A 27,708-nucleotide genomic window follows, 5' to 3' on the forward strand; every position below is an offset into this window, starting at 1 on the left:
TTTTGCTTGTTCTAGTTAATTCTTCTAATTAGTTTCCTGAATTTTGTCCTCTGGTGGCTGGGGTGCTATTGCACTTTTTTTGTGGCTTTTTCTCCTTATAACATGCAAATTCTGGTATTAGGAACAACGTGAGTTATCACTGTTGGAAATACTAAAGTGGTGGTTGTGTTCTGTTTTTTCTTAAATAGAACTTATCCCCTGAAATTTGGCACTCTTGTCTGTGTACTTTGTATTCTGGTATTTGCATCCTATTGCATACAAAGCTGATAGGTTAATGTCATCGCCACTTAATTTCGGGTTCCCTGTGCTTTTGAGACTTTGTGCATTTCTGCTGTAGCCTTTGTAAGTGAATAAGTCAAATGTAGGTTCACATGGTGAGACACTTAACTCCACCTTTCCTCCCTTGGCTGAGTTTTGTTGATGCTTGTACTCTTTGTGATACTGCAGTGAATGTCCCTCTTGACACATGGACAAATCCCAATATGCTTTTTCTACACTTGCCAGCTTTCTACGTCTCTTAAAAGGTATTACTGAGAAATTTAAAAACTGATGGAATGCTGGGGGCTCTACTGTGGTTAGATGAAGGTGTTCTTTTTTTAACGTTGTTTTCTCTTGCTTGAAATGAATTCAAACCTGTGCTCCTACAACGTTTACCCAGATTCCTGCCTTCCCTCATCCTTTGCATGCTGGTGGAAGTATTTCAGAGTATGCTGCCATCGGACATGGAAATCTCGCCTTTAAGATCTCACTTCTCCTCATTCCAGGGGGGGATAACCATAACTGGCATCTCATGTTCTTTGTTATAACTGTCAAGAGTCTGTTAGGAGGCCTCCTGAAGGACATGTCTTCTGTTTCTACCTCTGTGCAGTCCCATGGGCATCACAAACTCTGCTCCAGTAACCTGCTGGATGCCATTAGAAGCTCTTGTATTTTGCTGAAACAAGTGCATTTGCTTGTTTCTCCATAGGCCAGGAGCTTACAGTGGAGGATGTGAGCCCTGTCTCTAGTCTCCATGAAACCTGGAAGCTTAACAAAATAAATTTTGGTGGAGTGAGACTGCCAGGATCTCAGAGTCTTCACTTGATGTCTGCCTACCAAGCTGACAGTTAGGGGAAGATTGTCTGTGAAAACAAGTTGGTGCTGCATACATGCTGACTTTGGAGAAATAGTTGGGATTGATCTCAGTGATGCTGTTAATGCCACAGTTCCTGTGAAGGTCCTTGCTTCAAACACTTCAACTCTTCTATGATTTAGCAGTAATACACTTCAGAAGTTAGGTTGGAAGGGACCAGCTTACCATGGATCAGGTTGGAACATTCTTGTAGAGTGCCTGTGATGATACAGTTCATCTCCAGTATGTAACTGGATGTGTTCACAAGAAGCTGATTTACCAGAAGGGATGCAGAGGTAGCCAGTGCCCAAGAGCTGCTCCCTTTGACCTCGGCTCCTCTTATAGCCTCTGGCACAGCACTGGGGTGTACATGGCAGCTGTTGGAAATAAAGATGTGTTTTTCCTTGTTATTCTGTTAACTTTTCTGCCTCTGAATGAAGAAGCAGATGGTCACTGTGCAGAAGGCCCCTGCTGGTTTCTTCTGTCTCACTGTGGAATTAAATATTTAATAGCCTAAAATAGTATATGACTGCTTTACCTTAATGTAGGCAATGAAACAAGGGTAAAAACAACAAACAAGCCAACAGAAAACCTGCAGGCGTGGAGTCCAGGTCCGGATGGCCGGTCCGTATGGTGGCTCAGGAAAGAATGGGAATTCATTTTGGTCTTTGGTAGTCTAGGATATGACCTGTTTGCTGACCTGTCTTGGAGCAGTTGTAACAGTTTCTGTGCAGACTTGCTGGTTACTCTGCCATCAATCCTGTAAGAAGCTGGTGTCCTACACTAAACTCTTTTAGGGTGGTTCTTTTTGTTGTACAGTGCAGGTGACTGTGCATGGACATCCTGCTGCCCAGCCTCTGGTCATGGCCACCTGCAGCATCTCTCCTTCTGCTGGTGCCAAGGATGCCTGTGTCAGCCCTGATTTTTCTTCTCACTGGCTAGCAGCTACCTGTGAATTAACATGAGAGGCACAGCTATCCGCATACATCCAAGCATGATGGGGATTCCCAGAACTCAGCTCTGGTATAGCCAGTGAGGTCTGCTGCTTCCATACTTTGGGGACGAGGTGAGCTCACCCTCTGACCTCACAGGGTGCTGTTGTATCTCCTGTGGTCTCCGCTATGTCTGTAGGGATCAGGCACTTGTAAATTTTGTCCCTAAATTTATGGAATAAAGGCCTGGTTTCTTACCGTTCACAGAAAATTAGAATCATCAGGCCCTGCAGCTTATAAGATGACACATGGAGGAGCTTCATCCTTGCACACTGATGTTAGTGTCTGGTTCTCTGTAAGTACTGGGGTGGAGAAAGTTGGTATTGGCCAAGCAAAACAGGGCTACTTTCACGATGGTCAAACAGACCCAGCTCCGGGCTCCTTGAGATGGTTACATTTCCTGGGCAGCATACCAAGAGGCATAAAAGAATCATATTGTAGAATCCCAGAAGGGACCTTAAAGCCCCCCAGCCCTTCTGCTGCCCTGGGCTGGCTGCCCCCCACCAGCTCAGGCTGCACAGGGCCCCTTCTGTGGCCTTGGACACCTCCAGGGATGGGGCACCCACGGCTCTCTGGGCAAATCTTTTGCTTTGCTCCAGCTGCCTCCTGCTCACTCAGCAGCATCCCAGCATTCTTTTTGGTCTCTTTGTTTCTGGTGAATTCTGCCTTTCCTTCAGGTTAAACTCCTACAGACTTCCCAAGGAGACTAACTTCTCCAAAATTTTTTCTGGAAACTCCTGTTTTATCAACAAAATAGTGCCTGTATTTCCAAATGTTCCTCAGTCTTCGGCCTTTTGCTTGAGCTGCTCTTTCCCACGTGTAGTGTGGGTATTCAGCAGGAGAACGTGGCCATGTTTTTATCTCTGCCTGTCCCATCACTTGGATTTTGGCAGCAACCTGCAGCAGCTCCTCCTTTGCATCTGCTGGCATTCCCAGCCAGATAGGCGTGGAGACACTGGACTCTCCTGTTTCCTGATTGCTCTGATCATGATCTGGGATGGTGATGGGGAGGTGTGTGGTATTGCTCAAGCCTGTCCTGTTGGAAGGTGGATCCTCCTGATCTCACTGCTGCTCGAAAACACTTTAAATGTGCTTTGAATTTGAAAAGTTAAGACACTGCTATGTTTCCTGCTGTAGTTAAGTCACTGGGAGCTGATGGGCTAGTACAGTGGATGTAGAGATGTCTTAGGACATTTTTTAAACACCAGTTGTTACTTCAGATGGAAATAAAGACCGAAGGGAGTCTGGAACCTCTGTATTTCTCCTGGAGGCACAGCCTGAAGCCATTCCACGTAGCTCGATGTACTGCGGAGGTGGCTGGAGCTCTGCTGTGCTCCTGTGCAGCCACGGGGCTGAAGCCTCTCCTGGTCCTGCTGCTGTTGTTTCCAGTGCAGCTCACCTGAAATGGAAGCTGAAGGTTGAGCCCTTGAGACAAGCGTTGTCCAGACGCTTTGCTGCTGTCCAGCTCTGCTGGTGGATGGGAACAAGATTTATCTCCTCCTATAAACCTTTCCGTGCTGAGTAGTTGGAGCAAACGTCATTGAGGATATGTGCATGGATGTATCATTGCAAAGTCTGAGCTACTGTTTCCCCAAAGCCCGGTCTGTGCAGCCAGCTTTCCTTGGGGGTGGGGAGCCCGCTGCTGCATGACATTCCAGTATTGCTCTTAGCTCTACTCCTCTCTCCGAGGATGTGATTGTGGCTGAAAAACATCTCCAAGCACTCAGGAAACCGCTTTTTGATCTCTTGCTTCTACACAACTGAATAATTCACTGAAGCCAGGAAGTACTGCCTGCCAGCAGTGGCCAGCAGAGGTACAGGGCTGAGTTTTCCTCACTGTGTTTCAGAGCATCTGTGGCACCGTGTGGTGGTTAGGGACATGAGCGGTGCCTGCCCCATGAGCACTGCATTCGGGCGGTGGGGTGGAGGACCGCTTATTTCCAGCTTCCTTCTGCTGCCCGGGTTCCTGCGTAGTGACAGCTTCTGCCTGCGTGCATGGTGCGAAGGAAGGCACGCCGCTTGGATTCAGTAGTAGCTGCGCTCCCTCTCAGCTGGAAGATGAGTCACGCCATGCCTGCGCCCTCGCAGTCCCACCGTGGCACCGTGATTCATTGCAGCACGGCGGCAGCACGCGCTCCTGCTGTCGCGCACCGGCCACGCTGCTCCCCTGCGGGTGGGTGCCGTTGGCCGGGGGCATCGCGCACGATCGGCTCGGCAGCGTTGTGTTGGACACGAGTCAGATACCCAGGAGAATCCCAGGAAACCGAGAACATCGCTGCTGTTGCCGGCCCACGCAGCGCGTGAGTCACAGCGTAAAAGCACAGAGGAGGATACTGAGTCAGGGAGGGAAGTGCTGTTACGTATAGAACATGGAAGGGTTTTGTCGTTTTGTTTTAATTCTTGCTCCGTAAACAAGTTCACCTCTAATGAAATCCCAAGTCTGTGTGTTTACTTTTGGACCTCTTTCTGTTGCACAACTTGCAGGAGTGAAGCAATCTGTTTACTTGTCAGGAAGCGGGATCAAGAAAAATGAAGGTGGTATAAATAACTGAGCCTTTTACGTATTCCAGTCAATATTTGCATGTATATTTTTCGATGTAGCTGTCTGCTGCTCCATTCTGCGTACGAAGTTGCTCTTCAGGATTGCCTACCTTGAGCGCATTTCTCTCCTCTCATGTTGCTCTTGCTTTGCCCGTGACCTGCTGCATGCTCGGTATGTACCAGTCTCGGGGGAGAAATTCTTTCCGTGCTGGTTGCACAACGCTGTCATTCAGCAGCAATTAGGCAGGGGTCATTACGGTGATATTTGTTGTGCAGATGGGTGTAAACAAGGCACCATGGAGGAGCGTGCTGCCTTGCCTGCTGCTTCCTGGGGAACTCCCTGCCTGCAATGCTTTTCCCCATGGGAGCTGCAGCAACCTGGGGCTACGTAAGTGAGGGCTAATGCAAGGTGCCTGGTAATACCAAGTTGACATCCACTTGCACCAAAAGCAACTTGCTTCTTTGGATCCCAGTCCCGTGTTTGAACAGTTCCCTGCTTCAATCCCTGGCGCAGACGCTCGCATTCCTTTTAAGCTGTCGGTTCATTTTCTAACAGCAAGCAAAAACTCTTTACCTTCATTCTCAAATCTTGCAAGGTGTTGTGAAGAAACTTGCCGCTGAAGATAGGTCTGAGGTGCTTCAGCAAGGAGTGGTAACAGGTAAGGTTTCATTCAATAAAAAAAATGATTTTTTGGAACAAAATTGCAACGCATGGAGGTCCCTAGCAGAGTTAGCTGTGCCCTCAAAGAATGGTGATCGACAGCTCCAAGCATTTGTGTGTGTTCGTTGTAACAAAGCCAGGGTTGTCTGATGAGATGTGGAGCTTGTAGGGTCTGTGAGTTCAGAGCTTGTGATGTATGAAATGAAATGTGGTGGAGTATTGCAGCCCGCCAGCTCCAGCCTGCCTGCTTTGAGAGCAGGCTTGCTGTGGAGCAATGAGGGATAATGTTTTACTATCTGAAAGTGTGGCGGTTCCCTTGCTCAGAAGGGCTTACTGAACTTGTACGCTTTAGCAGCTCTTCTAACTTCAGAAGTTCTGACTTCCTTGGGCTAAATTTAGGCTTTGTCAATTGGAAGCTATCAGATGATATTAAGGCGAGGCCCATTAATATTTGAGTATGAGATGAGGGCAGCTTCCTTTTTTATATTTCAAAAAGTCCTCTTGCATCTCCTGCTCTTCTGGTATTTGTGGCAGCAGTCGCAAAGCCCCAGGAGTACCCTCTGCATGGCAGGGCAGCCAGAGCCCCTCTGGAAGAGAGGACTGTGCCAGGGAGGTTGCACATGGGTGAGCATCTGGTGCAGGGGGCTGCCTGCCTCTCAGAACAGCTAGTTGATAGGTGTGGTTTGCATTCACCAAGCTCTGCCCTGCCCACCACTCAAAACACCCTTCTCTTCCTCCTCTCATCTCGAAGAGATGAGCCACTGACGCCACATGGGGTGGAGCAGTGCTGCTCAGCGTGGTCCCTCCCTGGGGGAGGCTTATGGTCCTGTGAAGCATCTGAGCTTTGTTTTCCAGGAGATTCTTCTGTAATAGAAGAAGATGGGAGGTTTCCATCAGGCTGCAAGGACTGTGTGGGTAACAATTACCTACCGAGCTGACAAATCCTTCAAAGACTGACGGTTTGTGTAGTAGGGATGATGAATGCCAGCCTCCTGAGTTGCTGTGGACAGCACACGTGTGTTTGACTCAGCATCCATCACCTACTGGTTTGACGCTGCTGCAGGAGCCAATGGCAACCTCCTGGGTTTTTAGCAGCTGTTGTGTTGGGCCCTGTGATAAAGCAGCTCTGATGCAGCACCAGCGTGGGCAGGTTCTCGTGGCTCAGGTCTGGTTTATCTTCCAGCCACTCCAAGCTGGAGCTGCATGGCTGATAGGTTTTATCCAGACGAATTGGACCACTCTGATCTGTCATCCAAGAAGCGAATGCAGTTGGATCAGCTGCTGACACTCCTTGTGAGTGGCAGCTCTTCAGTGTGTAGCAGAGAGGCTGGGACACCTCCTGGTCCCTGCGGAGAAACATGGGCTGTAGCCAAGCTGTAATGTCAGCTGTCAAATTCCTCCTGCTTTCCCACTGTGAGGCAGCAGCAGTGTCACCTCATTTTGCAGCTGGCCAGCACATTGTAGGCCTCAAGTCCCCCTGAACTCCCACTGCAGATCATTGGCACATGGATGGGGAGGGCATCGGTGCTGGCAGGAGTCAGCAAGGAAGATGAGCTGATAAGGGGCAGCGGCCGCCTGGGCAATGGTGCGATCAAATCGAAGCGTTCCTCCGCGTGGCAGAGGAGTGGTTCAGCACGTGGCTTTCATTATTGCTGCTTTCTTAGCAGTTTTCATCTCCGCGGGGTCAAGCAGCGTCTTTTGCCAGTGCCTCTCAAGTCAGATCTGTGTGCAGCTGGGTGCTCTCTTGCAGCCTAGAAGCACCGTTAATTTTCCTTATGTATCCTGCAGGTTAGATATGTAACATAATAAAACATACAGTCGCATAAAATACCCTCGATCATCCTAACTCCTCTTAAAAATGAGGGACCCCAAAGCTGCTGCTTAATTCCCTTTCAGGAGGTAGAGCTGCTCATTTTGATGGTTGCCTCCTGGTGATCTGCCAAGTGACCTGTTCCTGCTGTACAGAAGCTGCTTCGTGCAGTGGCTGTGTTTTAATTGCAGAAGAGCTTTCTGTGCAAATCCCATTGCCATCAGCAGGCTGCTGTGACCCCGCACTTAACCTGCACGGAGTTCAAAAGCTGCAGCACTGCAGCTTCCCACGCCTTGCAGCAGAGAGACGGGCTCCACCGAGTACACAAAGAAAGCCCAAAAGCAAAGCAGATGGAACTGTGAGGTTAGAGGAATAATTATGCCGAGTTCAGCCGTTTGATATATTCTCCCATCCGTGTCCCTGTGTCACAGGTACGTGGGAAAAGGCAGATCATTAACTTCAGCTGGAACTTTTGGGGGTGGTTTAAAATAACTAGCCTAACATTCTGCGCTGTTTTGATCCTCCTGCTAAGCTAGTGCCTTGCGTGCCAGCTGCACACAGCGCTGGAACAGCAGAATGTGCACAGGCTTTACCAACCTAAATGCAGCAGTCAGGCAGAGATTGGAGTGAAAGAGATGAAATACAGAAATTTCCCAAAACCTGCACAACTGGACTTGATTTTTGTGAATACCAACGCAGACATCCTCTGGGCACCCTGAAATTGCTTCTTTCTTCGTCTGTGTGAAGAGCTGTCGAATGGAGTCCAGCCATGTTATCGGGAAACCAGCTTATGCAACTTTGAGGGAACGAAATGCCGCCTCTTTTAATAACACAACAATTGAGGAAACTGTTTTTCTGTAACTGAAGTAAAATCAAATCATTTGGATTTTTACCAGCAGCGAGAACAAATATGTTCTTCCTTCTGTCCTTACCGTGTCTGTTTTTCTCTATTCCTTTTCCATACCTTTTTTTTTTTTTTTTTGTGGACGCAGACACAAGCTACTCCAAACACAGCAGGGCTTCGATACATCCTGTACGGCCTGAGAGAAGGCACAAAATGTGCTCACTTTCTGGAATGAATTTGGAGTCCTGAAGTCAGCCCCTGGGCACATATTGGAGATGAAGCAGTCCTGTCTGCAGGCACGCAGCTGTGTGCAGGGTGCCATCTCCTCCCCTTGAAAGCTCAGCTGCTGGGCGAGCATCAGGGGAAGGGAATTGGTCATCCTTCAGATTTGGGGTGCTTCCTCTTGCTCTTTCCCCCACAGGCTCTGAGGATGCTGATGGGCTCTTTGCTGCAATGAAGCAGTGAGTCCTGCTGGGCAGTACCATGAAAGCACTTAGCATTTGTTAGAAAAGATGATGCACAGTGCAACCGAAGCGGGAAAAAGATGTTGCAAAAAGCAGGCGGCAGAGGGCTGAGTGTCTGGCAACAGTCGGAGCAAATGGCACACAAGGATGCTGGGAGGTGCAAGGATAAGAGGAGCCTGAAATGACGCTGTGAAAGAGCTGCTGAGCTGCCATCTGGAGCAGGGTGAGCGGCTTGAGCTCTGCAGTATGGAGATGTCTGGAATCAACGGGGCTGTGAGCAGAGAGTGCTGGTGCCAAGGCCAGCCGAGCTGTGAGGAGGCACACTAAACTGGGATTGCCCAGCAGGGCTGGTCACCTCTGTGATCTCCATCAGGGCAGCGGAAGGGGAGCTTTCTCCATCCCCAAACTCTTCCCCTTGAGGATGTACCTCAGGAGCATGAAGGATATTGCTAAAATGAGAAGCTTAATTAAAACACAATGTTTTAAATTTCCTGAATAGATGAAGAGCAGTTGGTTGAGCTTGAATTGAATGCCTGGTGACAAATGGTGGATCAAGAACTTCATTACTCTTCCAAGGTCTTGTATTGAGTGGGAGATGCTCTTCACATGATGAACCTGACCAGAGGGATCTTGGAGGTGACTAGATAGCCCTCATCACACGGGCTTTTTGGTTGGAGTGGTTCGGTTTCACTTGTCAGTGAAAGGTTTCACTAATTCTACAAACTGGTTCTTAATGCAGTGCTATGAAGCCCTGGATCTAGACCTTCCAGCGAAGAAATTGCATTATACAATCAACAGTAAGGCTGACAGCAGCTTTAGGGGATGTGGTAACATCTGTGTAGGAAGACTCATAGGGCTGCGTCCTTCTGGAAGACTTGTACGGTGCTGGGCTCCTGGGCTAAACCTGGACTACTGCAGGCTTCCCTGGCTGCAGTCCTTCAGCTGAATTGGGTTTGGCCAGGCTAAAAGTAGGGTATTTTTAGAGTAGTATGTTGACTTCCTTTCCCTGGGCTCCTAGGACCTGGGTGTCTTTTAGCCTTTACTGTTAATGATTCTCCACTGCAGCAGGTTGGATTAAAAGGCTGCCTGTTCTCAATTCAGTTACAGATTTACTCTTAATCATTTGAACTTAAAGAGCAAACCACAACAAACACGCAGCTGATTTTTCTAAATAACCGTACTGGAAAGAAGTGATTTGGAGAGACCTAATGAAAGCTTGAAGGGCGTTAGGTTGTAAGGAGCTTTTAACACAGCCTGCTCATTACTGAAAGCCTGAAGGTTATAGTTTTCATCTGAAAGCCATGCCTTTGTCCCACTGGTTAGCTGGCGTAAGGCTTTTAGCTTTACTCCTGGGCTTTGAAACCTGCATGGCAAAGAAGTTCCCTGTTTCTCTCTGTTAGAGGGATTCTAGAGGCTGGCACAAAGAGGGAGGATTGCAGCTAGGTGAGTTTGGACCTTTTTCTTTCAAATATCAGCAGACCAAAGTGGTCTTAGCAGAGAGCTGCGTACATACACAACTTCACTCTACCATGTCACGTTACTCAGATCTGTCACTGTGGATCCAGTTAGGGTCTGTCCACGTGAGAGCCTGCTCGAAGGACTGGTCTGCAGCCATGAGCATCCCAGAGCCTGTGCATGGGAATCAGGCATGAAATCAGCGCAGCTTCGCTGAGTGTCCTGCAGACAGCTTTGGGAGTACTCCGAAATTTTCATCAGCACATTGTCGTGGACACGGCAAAGTACCTGCTGCTGACTTCAAGGAATGAGAGCGTTCAGCTTGATTTCATCCACTGTTGGTAGGGATTGCTCCGATGACACTCAGACATGCTAAGGAGAAGCAACGTGTGCTAACTGTTGTGCCTAAAGTTTTATTTCAGTCCGGAAGCTGAAACATATGAGATCAAATATTTGAAAGACCTTTAAGAAAACTTTATTCCAAGTAACAAATCCATGAAAATTTTTCTCCTCTATTTCCGTTTTTCAAGTAGATACTTCAAAAACCTGAAGGTCAGAATGAGCCTTTGTAATTTCAACCTACAGAACGTGGCTTGGGGAGGTAACCTATTAACCAGCAGAGGTGGATTGAAACCTGCTGCCACTGGGTATGTTTGAAGAGGTTAGCAGATGAGTTGTTGGCCCAGTCGATGTCGATGGCAAAGCTTCTGTTTCAGCTAGGATTTTATTCTGATTTGAAAATTAAGAGAAGGGTAGATCCTCATTAGTGTAATCAGCTTAAATGGGTTGACTACTCTAAAGCAATTTGTTTAATTTGTTTGAAACATGTTCAATTTTAGCTATAAATGTTCAGCTCTCGCACAGTTGCTATTTATGCTGTTTATCGTGTAATTTTGTGTTCAGTGATTTGTAAAAATAAACCTTTTCACTCTGGAAGAGAATCTTGTGACAGCCTATATCCTATTCATCTGTGCTGCGTTAATATCTCACAGAACTTTTTGTGCATTAATGCTCCAAGGGGACTGTTGTGTCTCTGGATGAGGTTTTTAAGAGGACTTGTTCATGCTGCTTGTGTAGAGCGCATCCCTGCGCTGAGCATCAGCCATTTCCTTTATGTCACGTTGCTCCCCTTCCCTCTGTCTTTGGGTTTCTCCCTCTGCAATAGTTCCCAGCTTTGAAACATGCACGAGTCTTGATCAAACAATCAAACTGTAATTGTCTTTCTTGAAATTGAAGACCTCAACTCCTCCTTATTTGCCCACGTGACATCTAAGAGCTGCATAAACCAATTTCCAATGGGAGCAAAGAAATGACGATTTGGAAGCCAACGGTTCACCTTTTACAGTGTGTGGTTGTTTTCTGTTGAACTGATGTGCGAGGACTCAGTTTTTGCACTCCCACTGATGTAGATGTCACACGTAGCTTTGTGTACTTGCTCCCTCACCTCTTCCTTGGGTGTGTTTTCAGCTGTGCTGTTGTACTAGGTTTATTCTTAGTCTCCGAGGACATCAGTATGTATTTGTCCCTGCAGATGGTTTCCACTTCCTGTTCCTTCCAAGTAGGGCAGTTGCTGCAGAATGATATTTCCCTTGGGCATACCCTTTGATTGGTATCTCCCTGCCACTCACTGTTTTGTAACTGGTCCTGGAAGTGGCTTTGGCTGGGCTGTACAGCTTGCACAGCTGATGGCTGGACTGCGTGGCTAGAGCGTGCAGAGCATCCGATGGGTTTTTAGAGCTGTTAGTCCTGGCAGAAAGCTTGTGGCAGCAAGGCAGCACCACCTGAATCGTCCAAGATGCTCAATCTCGGACTGAAGCTTGCTAGGAGGTGTAGTTTTGTGGTGGTCATCCGGCTGAGCTGCAGCTCTCTCCAAGAGGGTTGCTGTTTGTTTCTGTTCCCTTCCACGCATTCAAGCTCAAGCAAACACCAAGCTTTTTTGGGTCGCCCACCTGATCAAACGTCCTCATGGCCACGTGAGGCCAGAAGGGCGATGTGAGGCTGGGACCATCCCTTTGGTGGCAGCCCCAGGAGCTGTGCAGTTTCAGCACTTTGGGAAACCCAGGGTTGGAGTCGTGTGTAGCGTGGTGGTAGCAGTCTGGGTTTCGGCTTTGATGTCTGCATTTGCTCTCATTCCGGCAATGATGCTTTAATCTCTGAAGCGCTATGCTAGGTTTTCGCTGTGCTCAGCTTGAATTTCTTCCAAGACACTGCACTGCTGAAATAGCAGAATTTGTCCATGGATTCCAGTGCAGTGATCAGTCTCTGTTTATTGGGTTGATGAACTTTCCACAAGAGTAAGGGTGGAGCAAGACCTCTTACATAGAGTCAAGCCAAATCGCTCAGCAGCACAACTGAAGCCGTTAAGCAAAGTGCACTGCAAAGTGCTGCTTTTTTCTCTAGGGAAGAGCCTGTGTATGTCATACCTGGATTTTCTTGAATTAATGTGTTTAGTGCCATGGAGAAAATCCTTGTTTCAATGTTATTTCACGTGTTAATTGGGTTTAACTGGTCATGGTTTGTTTTTGAAGTGTTGAGTTGTATCATTCAATCCTTGGGATGAGCCCTCTGCTCTTCCTGTGGCTTTCTATTCTATTTGGAGACCTCCTCTAGGACAGGCTGCTTCACAGCGGTGTCTTCCTTTGACCTTTCCAACCCTCAGCCAACACAACGGCTTTGCATTAAAAACCTCAAGTTTGACTGCCTAGGCAAAAGATTTTTGCCTTTTGCTTCATCAGCAATCGATCTCTTGTGTTGGAATTATACTTCTGAAGTATTTAGAGATCTGTGGGTGATATTTTTGAAGCTCCTGTGGCTCACTGTGGCAGCGGACTTGGTGGGACCAGGACGCATTGCTTGCTGCTGAAATAGTTGAGCTACATTCTGAATGATGCATCTGGGCTCTGAACAAATTATTATGTAGACTTTCCTAGGTTTGTAGGGAGAATTGGCTCAGGGAAGCCTACATCTCAGATATGTACCCTGGAATTATCTAGCCTCATCTGCCTGCTTGAATCCTGCAGGAAGCAGGTACTGTTAACGTTGCAGCTTCTGTTTCCAGCTCTGTCCTTTCCTAAAGAAACACTGAGTATTGGCTTGAATTTGTGTGAGCTGAGAGTGTGTTCCTCCCAGCTTCATAGTGCTAACGCAGTGGGGCTAGGAGGCTCCAAAAGGCTGGTCAGCCATGCAGCCTGGCTCAGATTCCTCCAAATGTCCTCTGAAAATGAGATGTTTGACAGCATTTTTATTCCAGCAAATCCAATATGAAAGTTCTTGACCGCAGGCAGAGCTGGCAGCAGCATCGCTGAAAATCCTCGGAGAAAATCGAACCCTAAAAATATGCCTGAAACTAATAAGATCCTCTGCAGACTGCCACTTAGGATGCTTTTTTTTAATGTTCTCAGCTACAGCTTCACCTTGCGGGAGCTCCGGCCTAGAGCAGAGCCTTCCCAAGGCTTAATCCCACTGTGAAAGTGAGGAGGGCACTCCAGGCTCTTGGCTCAGAATGCTTGGAGCTGATGGCAGAGCTAGCTGGAGGGGCTGGGCCCCAGGGAGCGCTCAGGCTTGCTGTGCTTCCTTTCCCACGTGAAACCTCTGTCTTTGGAGCCTGGCTGTCATTTATCTTTCTGGTTCTCGTGTCCAGTAGGAATTTAACTTTAATTGTAGTGAACTCTTTACCAAGTAAGGATGTAAGTGTATTCCTTTTCCCTTGCTCTGGGAATGGGATTCTTTGCCTTCCTTAAGAGCCTTTCGGCACATTTGTTCTCCAATATTCCATAATTAGCACACTCCTAGCCTGAGTGATTTCCTTCCTGATTTGCACTTTTCAAGACTATTACCCTGACGTAGAAATTGCGGTGCAAATACTCACTGTGCAGAGAGCTTGCATTTAGAAGGGTCTCGGTTTTAAACTTGTCAAGCCTTCAGCACAGAGCTGATGGCATTCGATTGCCGTTTATATTTATTTGGGGATGTTTGAAAATGTTCAGAGCTGCCTGGGTCAGATCCCACCGTTGCTTTCGGAATTGCTTCCATGTCAGACAGCCCTGCTTTCTCAGAGGACGCTGCTGCTGTTAATGCTCACTGCAACATAAAGCTCTGCAAAGGGCAGTAGCCTCCCAGGCTCAGGTTGCCAGTGCTGGGCAGATGTTGGATGTGGGACGTGAACTCAGGTTGGGCTGGGAATGCCTGCAATGCTCTGTAATATCTCACTAATGCGTCCTGACGACTGATGCCTAACATGATCCCCCAAGCATGTGATTTAACGAGATTAAAGCCATCCTACAGTAATCTTTGTCAAGTTGTATTTTGTTCGTTTTGTGTATTTCGCGGGAGTATAAAATCTGTAATATTTAAGCTCTACTAATCTCGGAGCCTCATTTATTGTATTGCTGGCAAGTTGATGAGTTCCGCTGGGCAGATTAATGAGCTTTCCTGAACCTGTAGGTAAAGCTGTTCTGCTTCTGACACATGCTGGTTTTGGTGTTCTCTGCCTTTACCTGTGCTGGGCTCGGCTGCTTGGGCACATCATGGGGCAGATACAAAGCCAAAGCTGTGCAGCTGCACCAGCAGACCAGTTCTGGTGGCTGATCATTAGCAAGAGTAGCAGTTAGCTCTGCACCGCGTTCTCCCCTGGACAGACCGTGATTGTTTATTTCTTTGTGGTGATGGATGAAAACGTCAATCTCTGCTCTTTTCTAATGGAAAACTTTCCTATTTGTGAATATAGAACAGGCAAACTTTGTGGGAGGTCGTGCTGCAGAACGCTGACTGTGGATTCACTTGGTTTAACAGCAGCCCATTTTCAAGCATACCTCATTTTCTGCAAGGGCTTTGTGTTCCTGGCTGCTCAGAGGAGCGCCAGCCCGAGGCCAGGGAGCGCTCTGCCTGCTGCCAGCACAACGCGGGGAACGCCGGGTTGGTTACGCCGAGGCCAAGCCTTTGTGCTGCCAGAGCGAGGCGCTTTCATGTGGTCGCGTTATTGCTTTAAAATCCATTTGTCTATTCAAGGGTGTAGCCAAGCAAAGCCTGCACTCGTTTGGCCTTTGGTTCATTCACAGTACATGCTGAAACTAATTTGCTTGCCGTGTAAGATCAGAAAGGACGCTCGAGAGGTGAAAACAAAGTCTTTGCACAGCAAAAGATTTGCAGCCAGCAGGAGGGGTGTCCATGTTGTCCCAATGACTGATTCCAATTCTTTTCATGTTCTTCCAGCTGAAGGGCTTCCCCAAGTTTATTACTTTGGACCGTGCGGAAAGTACAACGCCATGGTACTCGAGCTGCTTGGTCCTAGCTTGGAAGATTTATTTGACCTCTGCGACAGGACGTTCACTCTGAAAACGGTATTAATGATAGCCATCCAGCTGGTGAGTAGCAGCGTTTGTGTCAACTCTGTTAGCCAAACCATTCTAAATAAGCTTGGCTTTGCTACAACAGAACCTCAAGTGGAAAACAGAAGTCGCAGATGCACAGTTTTGATCTGCACAGACCTGGTACTGGGTGCACAATATTATGCTCCTGTGATGCAGCGGCCCAGTTGTGTTCAGTTTGAGTGCTCCTTAATCACTGTAAAACCAATTTATAGTCTTGGTTTTGATTAAATCAGATGGCAAAGCCTTGGATACGCTTTGTATCCCTTTTCATTGCGTTCCAGAAACAGTTATTACCATTTTGGACAGCTCTTCAGTGTTCAAAAAACTCATCGTTAGTCTCATAAGCAGTGGGAACAGCATAGCAACGTTGGAGATGTTTTTAAGTATGCGCGTGTAACGTAGGGCAAAATTTGGGTTGGAACAACCTGCATCAAGTGGAATTTGACAGAGTTACATCTCTTACAGTGGTGTTAGTGACATTTCCTAGTACTTGCAGGAGTAATTTTATTGCCGTGAGACTGCTGGGGAAATGAAGCCTAACACGGCAGGGTCCTGCCTTGTGCCAGGCACTGGGGTTGCAGATCAGCTCTGAACCAGGAGGATCTCTGCTGGCACCAGCTGCCCACCCTGTGACCTTGCCTGGCCTGCCCACTCACCCAGACACCAGGACCAGCCTGGAAAAAGGGTGCTCGAGGTGAAGCGTGGGGATGGGAAAAGCAGTCCCACGTGGAGCTGGTGTTCTCTGTAGGCAGCGCTTCTCCTTTTTCCTTGCGGATGTTTGAGGACCTTTCCAGTCTTTTTAGGAAGGTGTTATGTGATACCAGCATGGAATGCGTGCGTTTAAGGAAAGAGATTTAGCATCTTCGTGGGTGCTCCATCCCCTTCCCCAGAAGGGTTTCTGGGAGGAGGGCTTGGCTGTCTCCAGAGTGCTTTCTGAAGGGACTGGCACTTGCTGCTCCACTGGAACAGAAGGCCTTTGCTCCAGCGTCAGGGCTTTGGGGAACGTTGTCTTGGATATCTCCCAGTTCCTACACTAAATCATTACCGCCGATGTGTCACACTCCAGTGTGAGAGAGACATAAAAGAAGAAGAGCTGAGCTGTCACATTCTGTGGTTTTGCCTCCATAAATTGTTTTGCTGTTGTTTTTGAGCAGCTAAGGCTACTTAAGCTGCTGTAATTCTAATCTCGGTCGCGAGGAGACATAAAACTTCACTGCCAGAATGCAGTGCATCGCACAAGCAGCACCACTCTCTGGTGTTTGAGATGCTTGGTAACGAAGCCCAGCGTGCAGGGAGACTTCCCACCGTGTGAGCAGCCTGCTGCCACCCAGAGAGCAGGGAGGAGCACCTCCACGCCTCGGTCCCCGCTGGAAGGGGGGAAGGAGAGGTTCTCTGGATGCTTTTGCACACACACAGCAGGAGTTCTCCTCTGGCTGGTGGGAGCTTTTTGGTGCTGTCACTCCTGCAATGTGTGCGTTTCTGATGCTTCACATTACTCGGTTAGGAGCGTCGCGTTGGAGCCGCTTCCTTCATCCTCTGTGTGCAGCTGAACAGATGGAGTGCCCAACGTCCCTGAGCTGCGCGACACATGGAAATTAAACACACGTTCACTAAGGCTCGTCCCTCCTGCACGTAAATCAGAAATCATCCCACAGCTGCACAGGGCTGACAGTCGCCAGCTCCCCACTCCTGCAGACAGAAGCGGGGCAAGCATCCTGTCACAGGGCATAAAGCACGCTGCTGCTGCAGGAGACATCTTTCTGACGGGGAAGAGCCTCCTCCAGCCATCCCCAGCAACACAGCAGGAGATGTGCAGGCAGGTGGAAGGAAACCCGCCTGCGTGTGCCTGTGGTGGAAGTACAAAGAGCAGGGACACCAATACCTCGGAGTGCTGCTGGAGTGTATTGTTCCATCCGGCATTGCCACCGTCCAGGTTTCTGTCTAAATTGCTGTCATTGCCGTTAACCGTTGCAACAGCTGGGCTTCTTTGGTGGCAGAGACATACAAAATGAGCCAGTCAGGCTCTGATTGAAAACCTGTTCTGCACGAAGGGGCCAGGAAACCCTTTGTTCCCATGTTAAGGGTTGCGGCTTAATTTGAGCTGCCTCCCAACATACCTTTTTGTCTTCAAACCTGCTGCTGTGTCACGGAGGTGACTCGAGGTGTGAAGAATGGCTGAAGTGCAGAGCGTCTGCAGCGTCCTGGAAATGATGAGCAGTAATGGCTGGGAGCCGTGCAAACCATTTTCTCAGCATCGAAATAAATGACTGCTTAAAATGAGAGGGGAGAGGAGCGGTGATACAGAGTTAGTGACACAAAGGAGAGCTGCTTGCAGACCTGCTCGAACATCGTTACACATCATCTGCGTGTTTTCTGAAGCGGTATTAACGACAAGCACTGACCGAGGTGTGTTGTGAGGGACGAGTGGCTCTTCTCCCCTTGGAGCCGGGCACCTGCCCCTTTTTCTTGCTCCTCGGTGGCAGAACAAAGTTAGCCAAAAGCTGAAAAATATTCCAGCCAATTCTGCTTGACGACTGGTGAGATTAATTATTCTTTTTAGACAGCGTTGAGGAGCGTAAGGCTTCCGCCTGCCCAGAACACTCCCTCCAGGAAGAATTTGGCATGCCTAAGACAGCATATGGGTTGAGGGAGGGAGGTGGTGAGGCACAGAGCAACAAGGGAGGGCTGTGGGCAAGGGAAGAGCTCCTGGTAGCCGGCTTAGCGTGTTTAAAATCAATACGAAAAGGCTGCTGCAGTTCTCCGTGGAATCCTTCCAGGAACGCTGTGCCGGTGGTAGCGTTGCAGAAGAAAGGGTCCCATTTCTTTTCAGATAAAGTCAGGGAGCACAGGGAGAAAGGTGGGGATGGCAAATTCCTCTTCCAGCTGTGCGCTGGAGAATGCCACCCAGCTCAGGCCTCGGTCTGCTCCGTTGGTGCGACTCGTGCAGCGTGTCTGTGTGCGCGGGTGGCAGCGGCAGCCTGAGGAGGCTTTGTGGTGGGCTGCAAAACCTGGCTGCTCTGTTTGCAGGAGAACGTAGCGGACGGGCTGCTTGGGTGTAACGTTTGTCTCGTCCTCTTGCAGATCTCTCGAATGGAATACGTGCATTCGAAGAACCTCATCTACCGAGATGTCAAGCCAGAAAACTTCCTTATTGGCCGACAAGGCAATAAGAAAGACCACGTCATTCACATCATAGACTTTGGATTGGCGAAGGAGTACATTGACCCGGAAACCAAAAAACACATACCTTACAGGGAACACAAGAGCTTAACTGGAACGGCGAGATACATGTCCATCAACACTCATCTTGGCAAAGGTCTGTGTGCTCGACGTGAGCATGCCATGCTGGGTGCTGCGGAGCTCTGATGGTAGTGCAACTTATGGCTCCCGTGCCCTTTAAACCTTTGCAAACCACTCAGCGTGGCAATGCCGTGAGGCTTTGGGGGGTTTACTTTATTTTTGAGCTGTTGAGACAGCTAAAAATGTTGGAACTGGAAGCCTTGTAATGATGGTTTTTATTAGCAGCTAAACAATAAAGGCAGCAGCCCTGCTCTGATAAAAGCAGGCGGGCAGGCAGTAATTGCTGCACTTAGTGGTGACCAAGGAGATGTTTATAGCGCAGCCCCGCACCAGCGCCTTTCAGTTTCAGGTGTCACACTTCGCCGTTCCCTGACCTAATAACCGGTTCAAGAAGATGAATAATGGCTTTCCTTAATGATATAACTAATTTTAAACCCATCTTCTGTCTCCTCACTCGCTGCCTTGTATCCTTCTTAGAAAATTACATTTTTGTGGCTGAAAGGCAGAAGCCCTTATTAAATGTTTATATTCTCTTAAACTTGTAAGAGTGGTAGGGCAGTGGCATAGAGAGGGGTCAGAGAGCCTCTTTCTCTGGGGAGCGAGAAGGGGTAGGTGCAATTTCTGTTTCTGAGGAGACTGGGGAAGGGATGGGGGAAGTGAGCTGCTGCAATGGGAGCACCGCCGGGCACTGCACTGCCACCACCTACTGGCCAACTGGCCAGAACACATGCTCTGTGTTCTGCATGTGGGGGGAGCCTGGGGAGAGCAGGTCGCTCCCAGAGGGAGGCAGAGACAGTCAGCAAGCAGTGCTGGGGTCCATGCGCTGCTGGGGAGCTCTGGGACCATTCATCCAGCAAGCAGTGGTGCCAACAGGACAACCTCCTGCTGCTCAGCTTCGCATTTGTTCTCCCTTGTATCCTGTGGCTTTTTGGCAGTGTGGGCCACGTTTCGGTAGATTATTTTAAAGGATGCTTTTCCCTTGGCTCGAGGCCCCCTTTTTATATATATTTTTTTCCTCATCTATAATCATAGCATCTGCATGGCAACAGCAGCAAGTGTTTAGCAGCGCTAAAAGGAGTTATTTTTAACCCGCTGTGATGCACTGAGCTCCAGAAGCAGCTGGGAGATGGCTGGCACTGTGCGGCACAGCAGTTCCTGCAGCTGGCTGCAAGTGTCCCCTGCCTGCTCCTGCAGGGCTCAGAGGAAGTAATCCAGCACATCCTTTGCACCCTGTGCTGGGCATGCTGGCTCCCTCCTCCTGTCTTCTGGCTGATCCGTGTGTTTTATGTTCCTTGCAACAAGTTCCAGGTTGTTTGCGCAAGCTCTGAGCTATAGATCGCATGTTTAAGAAATACGTAGACATGGCACTGAGGGACATAGTTTAGTGGGCAGTATTGGTGGTAAGTGGATGGTTGGACTAGATGGTCTTTTCCAACCTTAATGATTCTGTGATTCAAGTGAGCATCCCTGTGATAGCTTTCTGCCTGAAATCCCTTTTCCTACCGGCCAGATCCATTTCTGCAGCTGCAGCAGTAATTTGTCATCTCTTCTGTTGCAGAGCAAAGTCGTCGAGACGACTTGGAAGCCCTTGGCCACATGTTTATGTATTTCCTCCGAGGCAGTCTGCCCTGGCAAGGTCTGAAGGTAAGTTTGAGTCTTAGGTTTTGCCCTTTGAAACTTGGGTTTCTGCCCAAATGTGAATCCGGCAGGGGAACGTACAGAAAATCTGATCAGAGCAGTCCTGTATGTCCATGAAGTTGAATACTAAGGTGTTAGACTTACCTGCAGAGAAAACGCCAGGCCAGAAGTATGTTACCTGTCACTGCAGGTTAGTGTTAGCATTGCTGAGGTGCAGCTCTGCAGAGAAGTTGCAAACAGAGGAGCAGCTGGGACAGGGAGGGCAGCAGTGGGGCTGGTGAGCAGTTGGAGCAGCTTAGCTGTAATGTGAACCTGCTCAGAACACAATGATTGTTTATGAAATTCCACTTGTGGCACACAGTGCCCCAGCTGCATCTAGGATCGTGTTTGCAGTGGGAGCAGTCTGATGGTTTTAGACGTGCAGTTAGAGTTTAGCTTGAAAAGCTGTTTTGCTGGCAGAAGTATGGAGCTTGGCTTCCCTCCAGAGACACTGGACACTCAGTGCTCAGTTGTGGATTGTAAGTTTATGAAATGTCGTGTACAGTGCCGAGGGCTGCGAGCAATTGAGTTACAACAGCCGCAGCTGACATCCATCAGCGGAGCGCGCGAGCCGTGTGCTGGCTCCGAGGCTGCTGGTGGCTTCATCTGCACTTCTCCACCGCCTTCCTGATGGTGTGGCTGCCACGTTCACCTCTGGAGCTTGCACTGAGTGAAGAGAGTGAGGGTGATCAGCTGAGGAGGAGGTTTTTAGTGAGGACAGTAACTCCTGTTAGGCCTGTTGGTATGCTCTGAAAAAACAGATGCGCTTTTGGGCTCACAGTCTTCAGCAGAGTCCTGCTGTAGCCAATGGCATGATAGAACCTGCTAAGCTGCTTTGTCACCATCTATCCAGAGTCAGCCTCAGCTTGGCCTTATTGACACATGCCAGAAGTGTCAGCAGCAACTCAAAAAGCACAGAAGGGATTTTCAAGCATGGAAATGATCCTGAAAGGGCTCAGAATCTCTCTGGCGTTAGGTGCACTTCCTATGGTAAATCTATGAGTGTGTTATTCTATTACATATTTTATTTCTGCTTTAGTTGAACTTACCTGCTTTGAATTAATCCTTTAAATTACTCTAAAATAATTCCAGGTTTAGACAAGACTGCAGAATTTCCTTGGATCAGTGTTGAACTTAGTAAGAATTAGTTGTCTGCTCCTTGAAGTCCTACATTTCTGTAGCTTCAGAGCACACTCAAACTCTTCAGCCTGAAGAATGTGGCATCTTCACTCCTGTAGGTTTCCTCAGCCTACACTTCTGGTCTCTACTGTCAATGCTAAAGTCTTAGGAGGACATCTTACGATGCTAATTACATTGCTGGCGGGTCTAATTGGCATATTTTGAAATGGAGGCAGTAAAACCTGTTCGTAGGGTGCCAACTGGAGCAGAGTGCTCTGCTTCAGGAGCAATTCAGATGGGAAAACAAACTGAAAAGTATGTCACTTCTTCTGGATGACCAGCTGCTTAATCAGTGCTAAGTGATAGACACTTTGGGGGTGAAAGAAGTAGCACGGAAGTAGCATGGGATTTGTGTTGTGTGACTGATGTAATCTGGTTGTTTGACTATGTGGTGGCATTCTATTATGCACAGTAAAAACATGACATGTCAAAATTGCTGTCACAATTTAGCTGCTTTTGCGGTTGCTTATGAAGCTGTCACGGTTGCAGATGGCTCTCAGCCTAGGACTGCTCTTTGCTGGAGTGTCAGGATACTGATGTGCAATCAAAGTATACGCAGCTTTATTTTCTTGCCACGGGAAAGCTTCCCTATACCAGGACTGGGCTGGTAAGAAATGAGCACTGTGAGATACAGTCAGTGTGCTTCCTTTCAAGTACTGAAGGCATTCAGAATGCCTCACTGGCTGTTCTTTGCTGACTGCATGTAAAACGTGTAGTGAGGATTACGGCAGGATAATATCCTGTAATCTAGGATGCAGTTCAGCTGCAAGTAACGTCACCTGATACCACCCAGAGTCAGTATTACATGCCTTGTTTTTATTCCAACGCAGCATGCCGTTTCTCACACAGTTGAACTCTCTCTCCACAACTGTTTTGTCGTTGTGATCTACAGGCTGACACCTTAAAAGAGAGGTATCAGAAGATCGGGGACACGAAGAGAAACACTCCGGTTGAAGTTCTCTGTGAGAACTTTCCAGGTAAGGAGCTGATGGGGTCACTGGAGTGCAGCTGGAGACAGACACACCTTGTTCAGTACGATAGTTCTGAGCAGCTCTGGCAGAAAGTATTTCAGTGATGTACGTGTGTTCCAGCATTCCTCAAGCAGGAAAGCAACTGGGGCTGCTCCTAGGTACTAACAGAGCTGAGAGCTTGTGACTGTGGCTTGGAGCAAGCATAACTCTTCCCACTGCAGAAGCCAGGCAGTGCCCAAGTACCCCATGTCCCTATTTTTATTCCTTCCAGCAGAGGACCTTGTTGTTTTCCCTCTCTCAAGTGACTGTGTTGGCTCTACTCAGTTAATTCGTTTCCAAAGGAAAAGATTTACAGGTGCTAAAATTTTAGGTGGCCAGCTTAGAAGATGGGATGATGTCACTGAATTCTGCCTTCTAACGTCTTTAAGGAGAGCTTTATTAAGGGTGTGCTTCTAGCAAAGCCTGGCAGCTTTTCTCCAGTTTAACAGAAGTCCATCCCAGAGCTGGGAGAGCAGGTGAAAGCCCTCCCAGGGTACTGTGTAGCCCCCATGCAGCAGTTTCAGTATTTTGTCTACGAGGTGGGAAACTTGACAACAGGCACAGTACCCAGGTCTCCACCATCAGCCCCATTCCTGTCAGAGCCATTCTCATAGACTCACAGAATCATTAAGGTTGGAGAAGACTTCTAAGGTCATCTAGTCCAACCATCAACCCATCCCACCATGCCCGCTAATCCATGTCTATGGCTCTTTACCAGCATAAGGAGCAGCAAGTCCAGAAGGAATTGTTGTTCACTCAAGTCATGCTTATTTCCCAGACACGTTTTTCCATCCCAAATCCACCTAGTTCCAAGCAGAAAGGCATCAGGTTGGCTGTTGTTGTCTTTTGCTCTTTTCCCCATTTCTTCTCTTCCCAGTACTCCTTCCTCAGAGCTCTGTCACACGTGCAGGCCTGGGCTGAAGGGAGATGAGATAACTTCTTTCCCACGCTTGCCTGAAACCTGTTGATCCTCCATCTTTCAAAGATAACAGCAGGAGGAGGAAATGACCTTTATTCTCCTTTTTCCTTGGTGTGACAGACAAGCTGCCAACCATAGGCATAGCTAAGCATTACCAAGCAAAGCTGGTTTTATTTTTGTCAGTTAAAGGCAAAAACTGTGCTGGTGTATCATTCTTCCTGCAGTAATCAGACTCATTCCTCCTGTTGAGCTGTGCTCAGAACAGCGGTCCTGTCCTGGCATAGAAATTGCTGTGGCTATTTTAAATTTCTCTGAGCAGGCGTATGCGTGAGCATCCTGCTGGCAGGCTCAGCGAATTGTCCTGTGTTGTAGAGCATTTTAGTGATTGTTTTTATTCAAAGGCATGGAGTACAACTTGCTGTGGAACTTGCTGGAGGTAGCAAGTTCCTCAAGCACCTGTGCAGCAGGTGTAGGACAGCAGCATTGTTAGAGAAGCATTTAAATCAATTTGCATTGTGGGCCACTGCTAAAGCAGTAGTTTTTAAAAGAAAGCCAAGGTTAGCAGCAGCAGCCCCGACAATTCTCTCTGCGTGATGCTCGATGCAGCAACACAGGCCTTGCTTTACAGCAGCTCATTCAGAAGATGCAGAATGAAAGCAAGCTATTATTAGGCTTTGGGCAGAGCCAGAGGGCTCTAGAGAGCTGAGTGAGGTTCATCGAGCAGCAGGAGGCTGAGTAGGTCATGGGGGGTGAAAGCCTGCTGGATATGCTTAGATCCCATTGATCTGCCTGGCTGAACGTAGCAGCACCTGGGCAATTCTGGGGATCTGCCCCCGGTCCAGTTTTGAGCACTTTCGTGCCTTGTGCCATGGAGAGGCCTTGTTGGAGTTAATTGAAAAGCACCTTTCCAATCTGTGTGTGTATCTCGTGCTGTGCGCCAAGAGGCTTGTAAGTGATGGAGCGACATGTGGGCAGAGCTGATGCTGCTTCTCTTTTCCCCTTCTGCAACAGAGGAGATGGCCACGTACCTCCGTTACGTTCGGCGATTAGATTTCTTTGAGAGACCAGACTACGACTACTTACGAACCATCTTCACAGAGCTGTTTGAGAAGAAAGGCTACACCTTTGACTACGCCTATGACTGGGTCGGCAGGCCAATCGTAAGTCCCTCCTGCAGAATGCAGGGCCTTGCTGCTTCCCCACCTGGCGCTTGGTTTGTTCTTTTAGTGCCAGTTAGTGGCAGTGAGCTCAGGATCATCAAGCTCCAACCCCCCTGCTGCAGGCAGGGCTGCCAACATCCGCATCTAATACTAGACTGGGCTGCCCAGAGCCCCGTCCAACCTGGCCTTGAACACCTCCAGGGACAGGGCATCCACAGCCTCTCTGGGCAGCCTGTTCCAGCACCTCACCACTCTCTTGGTAAAGAACTTCCCCCTGATATCCAACCTAAATCTTCCCTCCTTCAACTTAAAACCATTTCCCCTTGTCCTGCCATTATCTACCCTTGTAAAGAGTTGACTCCCCTCCTGTTTGTAGGCTCCCTTTAGGTTCTGGAAGGCTGCAATGAGGTCACCCCGCAGCCTTCTCTGAACAAGCCCAGCTCCCTCAGCCTGTCTTCACAGGGGAGGTGCTCCAGCCCTCTGAACATCTGATCAAACCACTCCCTTCTTTTCTGTAGCCAGCACAGGCTCAACACAGTGAGAAGTCCTGGTGTTGTGTTAGGGGGTTCTCGTGGTGCCATGAGTTACCCTAAGGGGCAGATGGCCCCTTGCCACCTCTTTGGGTTTGCCCTGGTGTGGCACATTGAAACCCGACTTCCTCCTTTGCAGCCAAGAGCAGGACTAGACTTAATTTCCTCTATCCTACCACATGATTTGAGACCTTTGGTAATCAATATCTGAAGGCATCCATCTTACAGCTGGAGCGTATACTTGCTTCCTCAGCACTCAGTGATGGAAGACCTCTGTAGCAGTTGAGTTGTCACAGAGAAGTACAGGAGGTGTGGGCAGGGCTCTGACAGGTGCTCAGACAACAATAAAAGGCAAACCCATTCTGATCTCAGAAGATCCCGAGGCTTACCCTGCTCCAGAGGCTGAGCCAGCTCTAAATATGGCAGGGCAACGTGGGAGTATCCAAGCTCCAATTAGCACCAGATAGAACCTAACTGTGATCTCAGTCCATCACTTCTATTGTCAAAAGCCATTTGTATTCAGGAAGACCTTGGCCAAAACATATGTCACTGGGAAATCTGATAAAAATGTCTAAAGCTCTTCCATTGGCTGCCCATCTGATCTGTGCCTGTGCTGCAGCCCGTCGCTTTGTGTTGTTCTGCTGATAGCCTTCTTGCTAACAGCCAGTCACTGTGCACCACCAGTGGCAAAGGCACCTGTAAATTAATTGTCGCCGGCGCCGGATCAAATGCCTTCAGTGCTAAACCTGGTTCCATTGCCAGTGACTTCCCATCCAACTATATTTAGCATTACCAATGTTTTCTGTGCACAAGGCAGTTCATTTTGGTAAGAAATCATTCCCCTTGTGAATCATTGTTCTCTCATTTTTGTTTAATTACAAAGGCAATTGATAAAAAGCACCTTGTAAGACAAGCTTGCTCTTGCTGACAGCTGCAGTGGTTGCTATGGAGATTTTGATGTTGTGAGCAAGGATTGTGACTTTGGTGAGAATAGAGCAGATGAAGCTTTAATTTTAACACGTCCTGTTTCTATGCAAGCATGGTTTTTAAAAGCAACAAGACAATGAGCTGAGGAAAACAAGCCTATATATTTTGCAGTTGCAGTAATCTTATTTGCAATATGTGCGGTGTGATCTGACAGTGGTACAGAGATTCAGATGCATCTTTTTAATTCACTTTTCTACAAGATGTTGATGCTGGTATCCAGCAAGCAGTCAAATCACAGGGATCCTATAGCCCTTGCTGTAATTATCCTTGGTTGCTGCCCGTACCTTTGGGCAGTGTTTTGATGTCTTCCTGCGCTGTTCTTGCATGATGGTAACAAACACCTTATTTTCCAGCCTACTCCGGTGGGATCTGTGCACGTAGATTCGGGGACGTCTGCAATAACGAGAGACAGCCACGTCCATAGGGACCGGCCATCACAGCAGGCCCTGCGCAATCAGGTGCGTTGGCAGCGCTGCCTCGCTTGGCATCTTCCTGAATCCCCCTTGGTCTGGTGAACAGAAACCCTGTGTCAGCAGGGGCGGTTGGGGCTGATTCTTGCCATGTTTGTGGCAAGCGCATTTCTTGCTTAATTTAGGAAGATTTCGGTCTGAGCAAGTCTTTATCAAAGCAAGAAATGGCTGAAAGAGCAGTGGAATTCCTCCAGATTGTGAACAAATGTAGTCCAGTACGATGTGTGCGTCTCGTGGACGTGCGCAGCACCCGGCTCAGGATGCCCTGTCCGTGGCACCGGTGTTGCACAGTGCAGGGTCCTTTGGGGAGGCTGGGTATCGTGGTCCAGATAAACTGCAAGTTTCTGAATTCCCCCGTTTTTTCTTTCTAGTGGTAATATTGGTGTTGAGAGTCTGGATTTTCTGTATTAGCAGAGGTGCTCAGAAGTTGAGTAGATCTCCAGCTGCCGGCACCTAGCTGGAGCTGTTGGTGCTCTTACTTCCCAGTGAGTGGTTCTGGGCTCGCTCTGGTCCTCTAACTGCTGCGTGCTGTTCTGGCTCTGTGTCTGCGATTCCTGCGCCCACACAGCTCACACAAGCTGGGGTTTGTGGGCACAGAATCCAGTCTGAAATGTCATAACCTGTCTGGACTCAACTCTCCTCGTTCCGTGCAGCTGGGCTTGGAATGATAGAACACCTAATACAGACTACATCTAAAGCCATCAGCTACAATCGGGATGAATATTCCTCATTAGAAGTGTTGCTTGTAGGAGGCTGCACTGTCTGAAGCATGTGTGCAGTACTGTATTTATGCATGCTTATTAGTGTGGACTGGGTTGACAGCAGTAGTAAAATAATCTGCTTTAATATATTGCCTGATTAATGTATTAACTCTGTTTTGGGTGGCAGTTTGTCATTGTCTGCTCTGACAACAGATCTTCACGCTATGTACAATCAAGGCATCTTGTTTCTTTTGATGGACAGTGGCACCTGGCTTCATTTTCAAGCATATGAGTTCACAAATTTTAGTACAGAGCACAAAGAAAGCTGACTTACTCCCAAAATGTTATTTGGACAGCATTCAGTTTTTGTTCTTCTAAGCCTCTCAGTCTTAATCATAGAATCATAGAATCACCAGGGTTGGAAAAGACCTCTAAGATCATCCAGTCCAACCATCTTCCTGTCACCAAGATTTCCCACTAAACCATGTCTCTCAGTACAATATCTGAACGTTTCTTAAACACCTCCAG

General features: G+C 48.3%; 1 protein-coding gene across 5 annotated transcripts in view; it reads left to right on the forward strand.

Annotated features, from left to right (window-relative positions):
• The window catches only part of CSNK1G1 (casein kinase 1 gamma 1), an 87,393-nt gene that overhangs the window by 49,491 nt on the left and 10,194 nt on the right, over window positions 1–27,708 (forward strand). For all 5 annotated transcript variants that reach the window (XM_021407330.1, XM_021407328.1, XM_021407333.1 and 2 more), the window contains 6 exons: window positions 15,090–15,241; window positions 18,329–18,563; window positions 20,106–20,191; window positions 22,296–22,380; window positions 24,344–24,492; window positions 26,363–26,467. In XM_021407330.1, the coding sequence (XP_021263005.1) occupies window positions 15,090–15,241; window positions 18,329–18,563; window positions 20,106–20,191; window positions 22,296–22,380; window positions 24,344–24,492; window positions 26,363–26,467 (812 nt within the window). The remainder of the gene's footprint in view (window positions 1–15,089; window positions 15,242–18,328; window positions 18,564–20,105; window positions 20,192–22,295; window positions 22,381–24,343; window positions 24,493–26,362; window positions 26,468–27,708) is intronic.

Source organism: Numida meleagris, chromosome 9, assembly GCF_002078875.1.
Source record: "Numida meleagris isolate 19003 breed g44 Domestic line chromosome 9, NumMel1.0, whole genome shotgun sequence".
NCBI classification, from domain to species: domain Eukaryota; kingdom Metazoa; phylum Chordata; class Aves; order Galliformes; family Numididae; genus Numida; species Numida meleagris.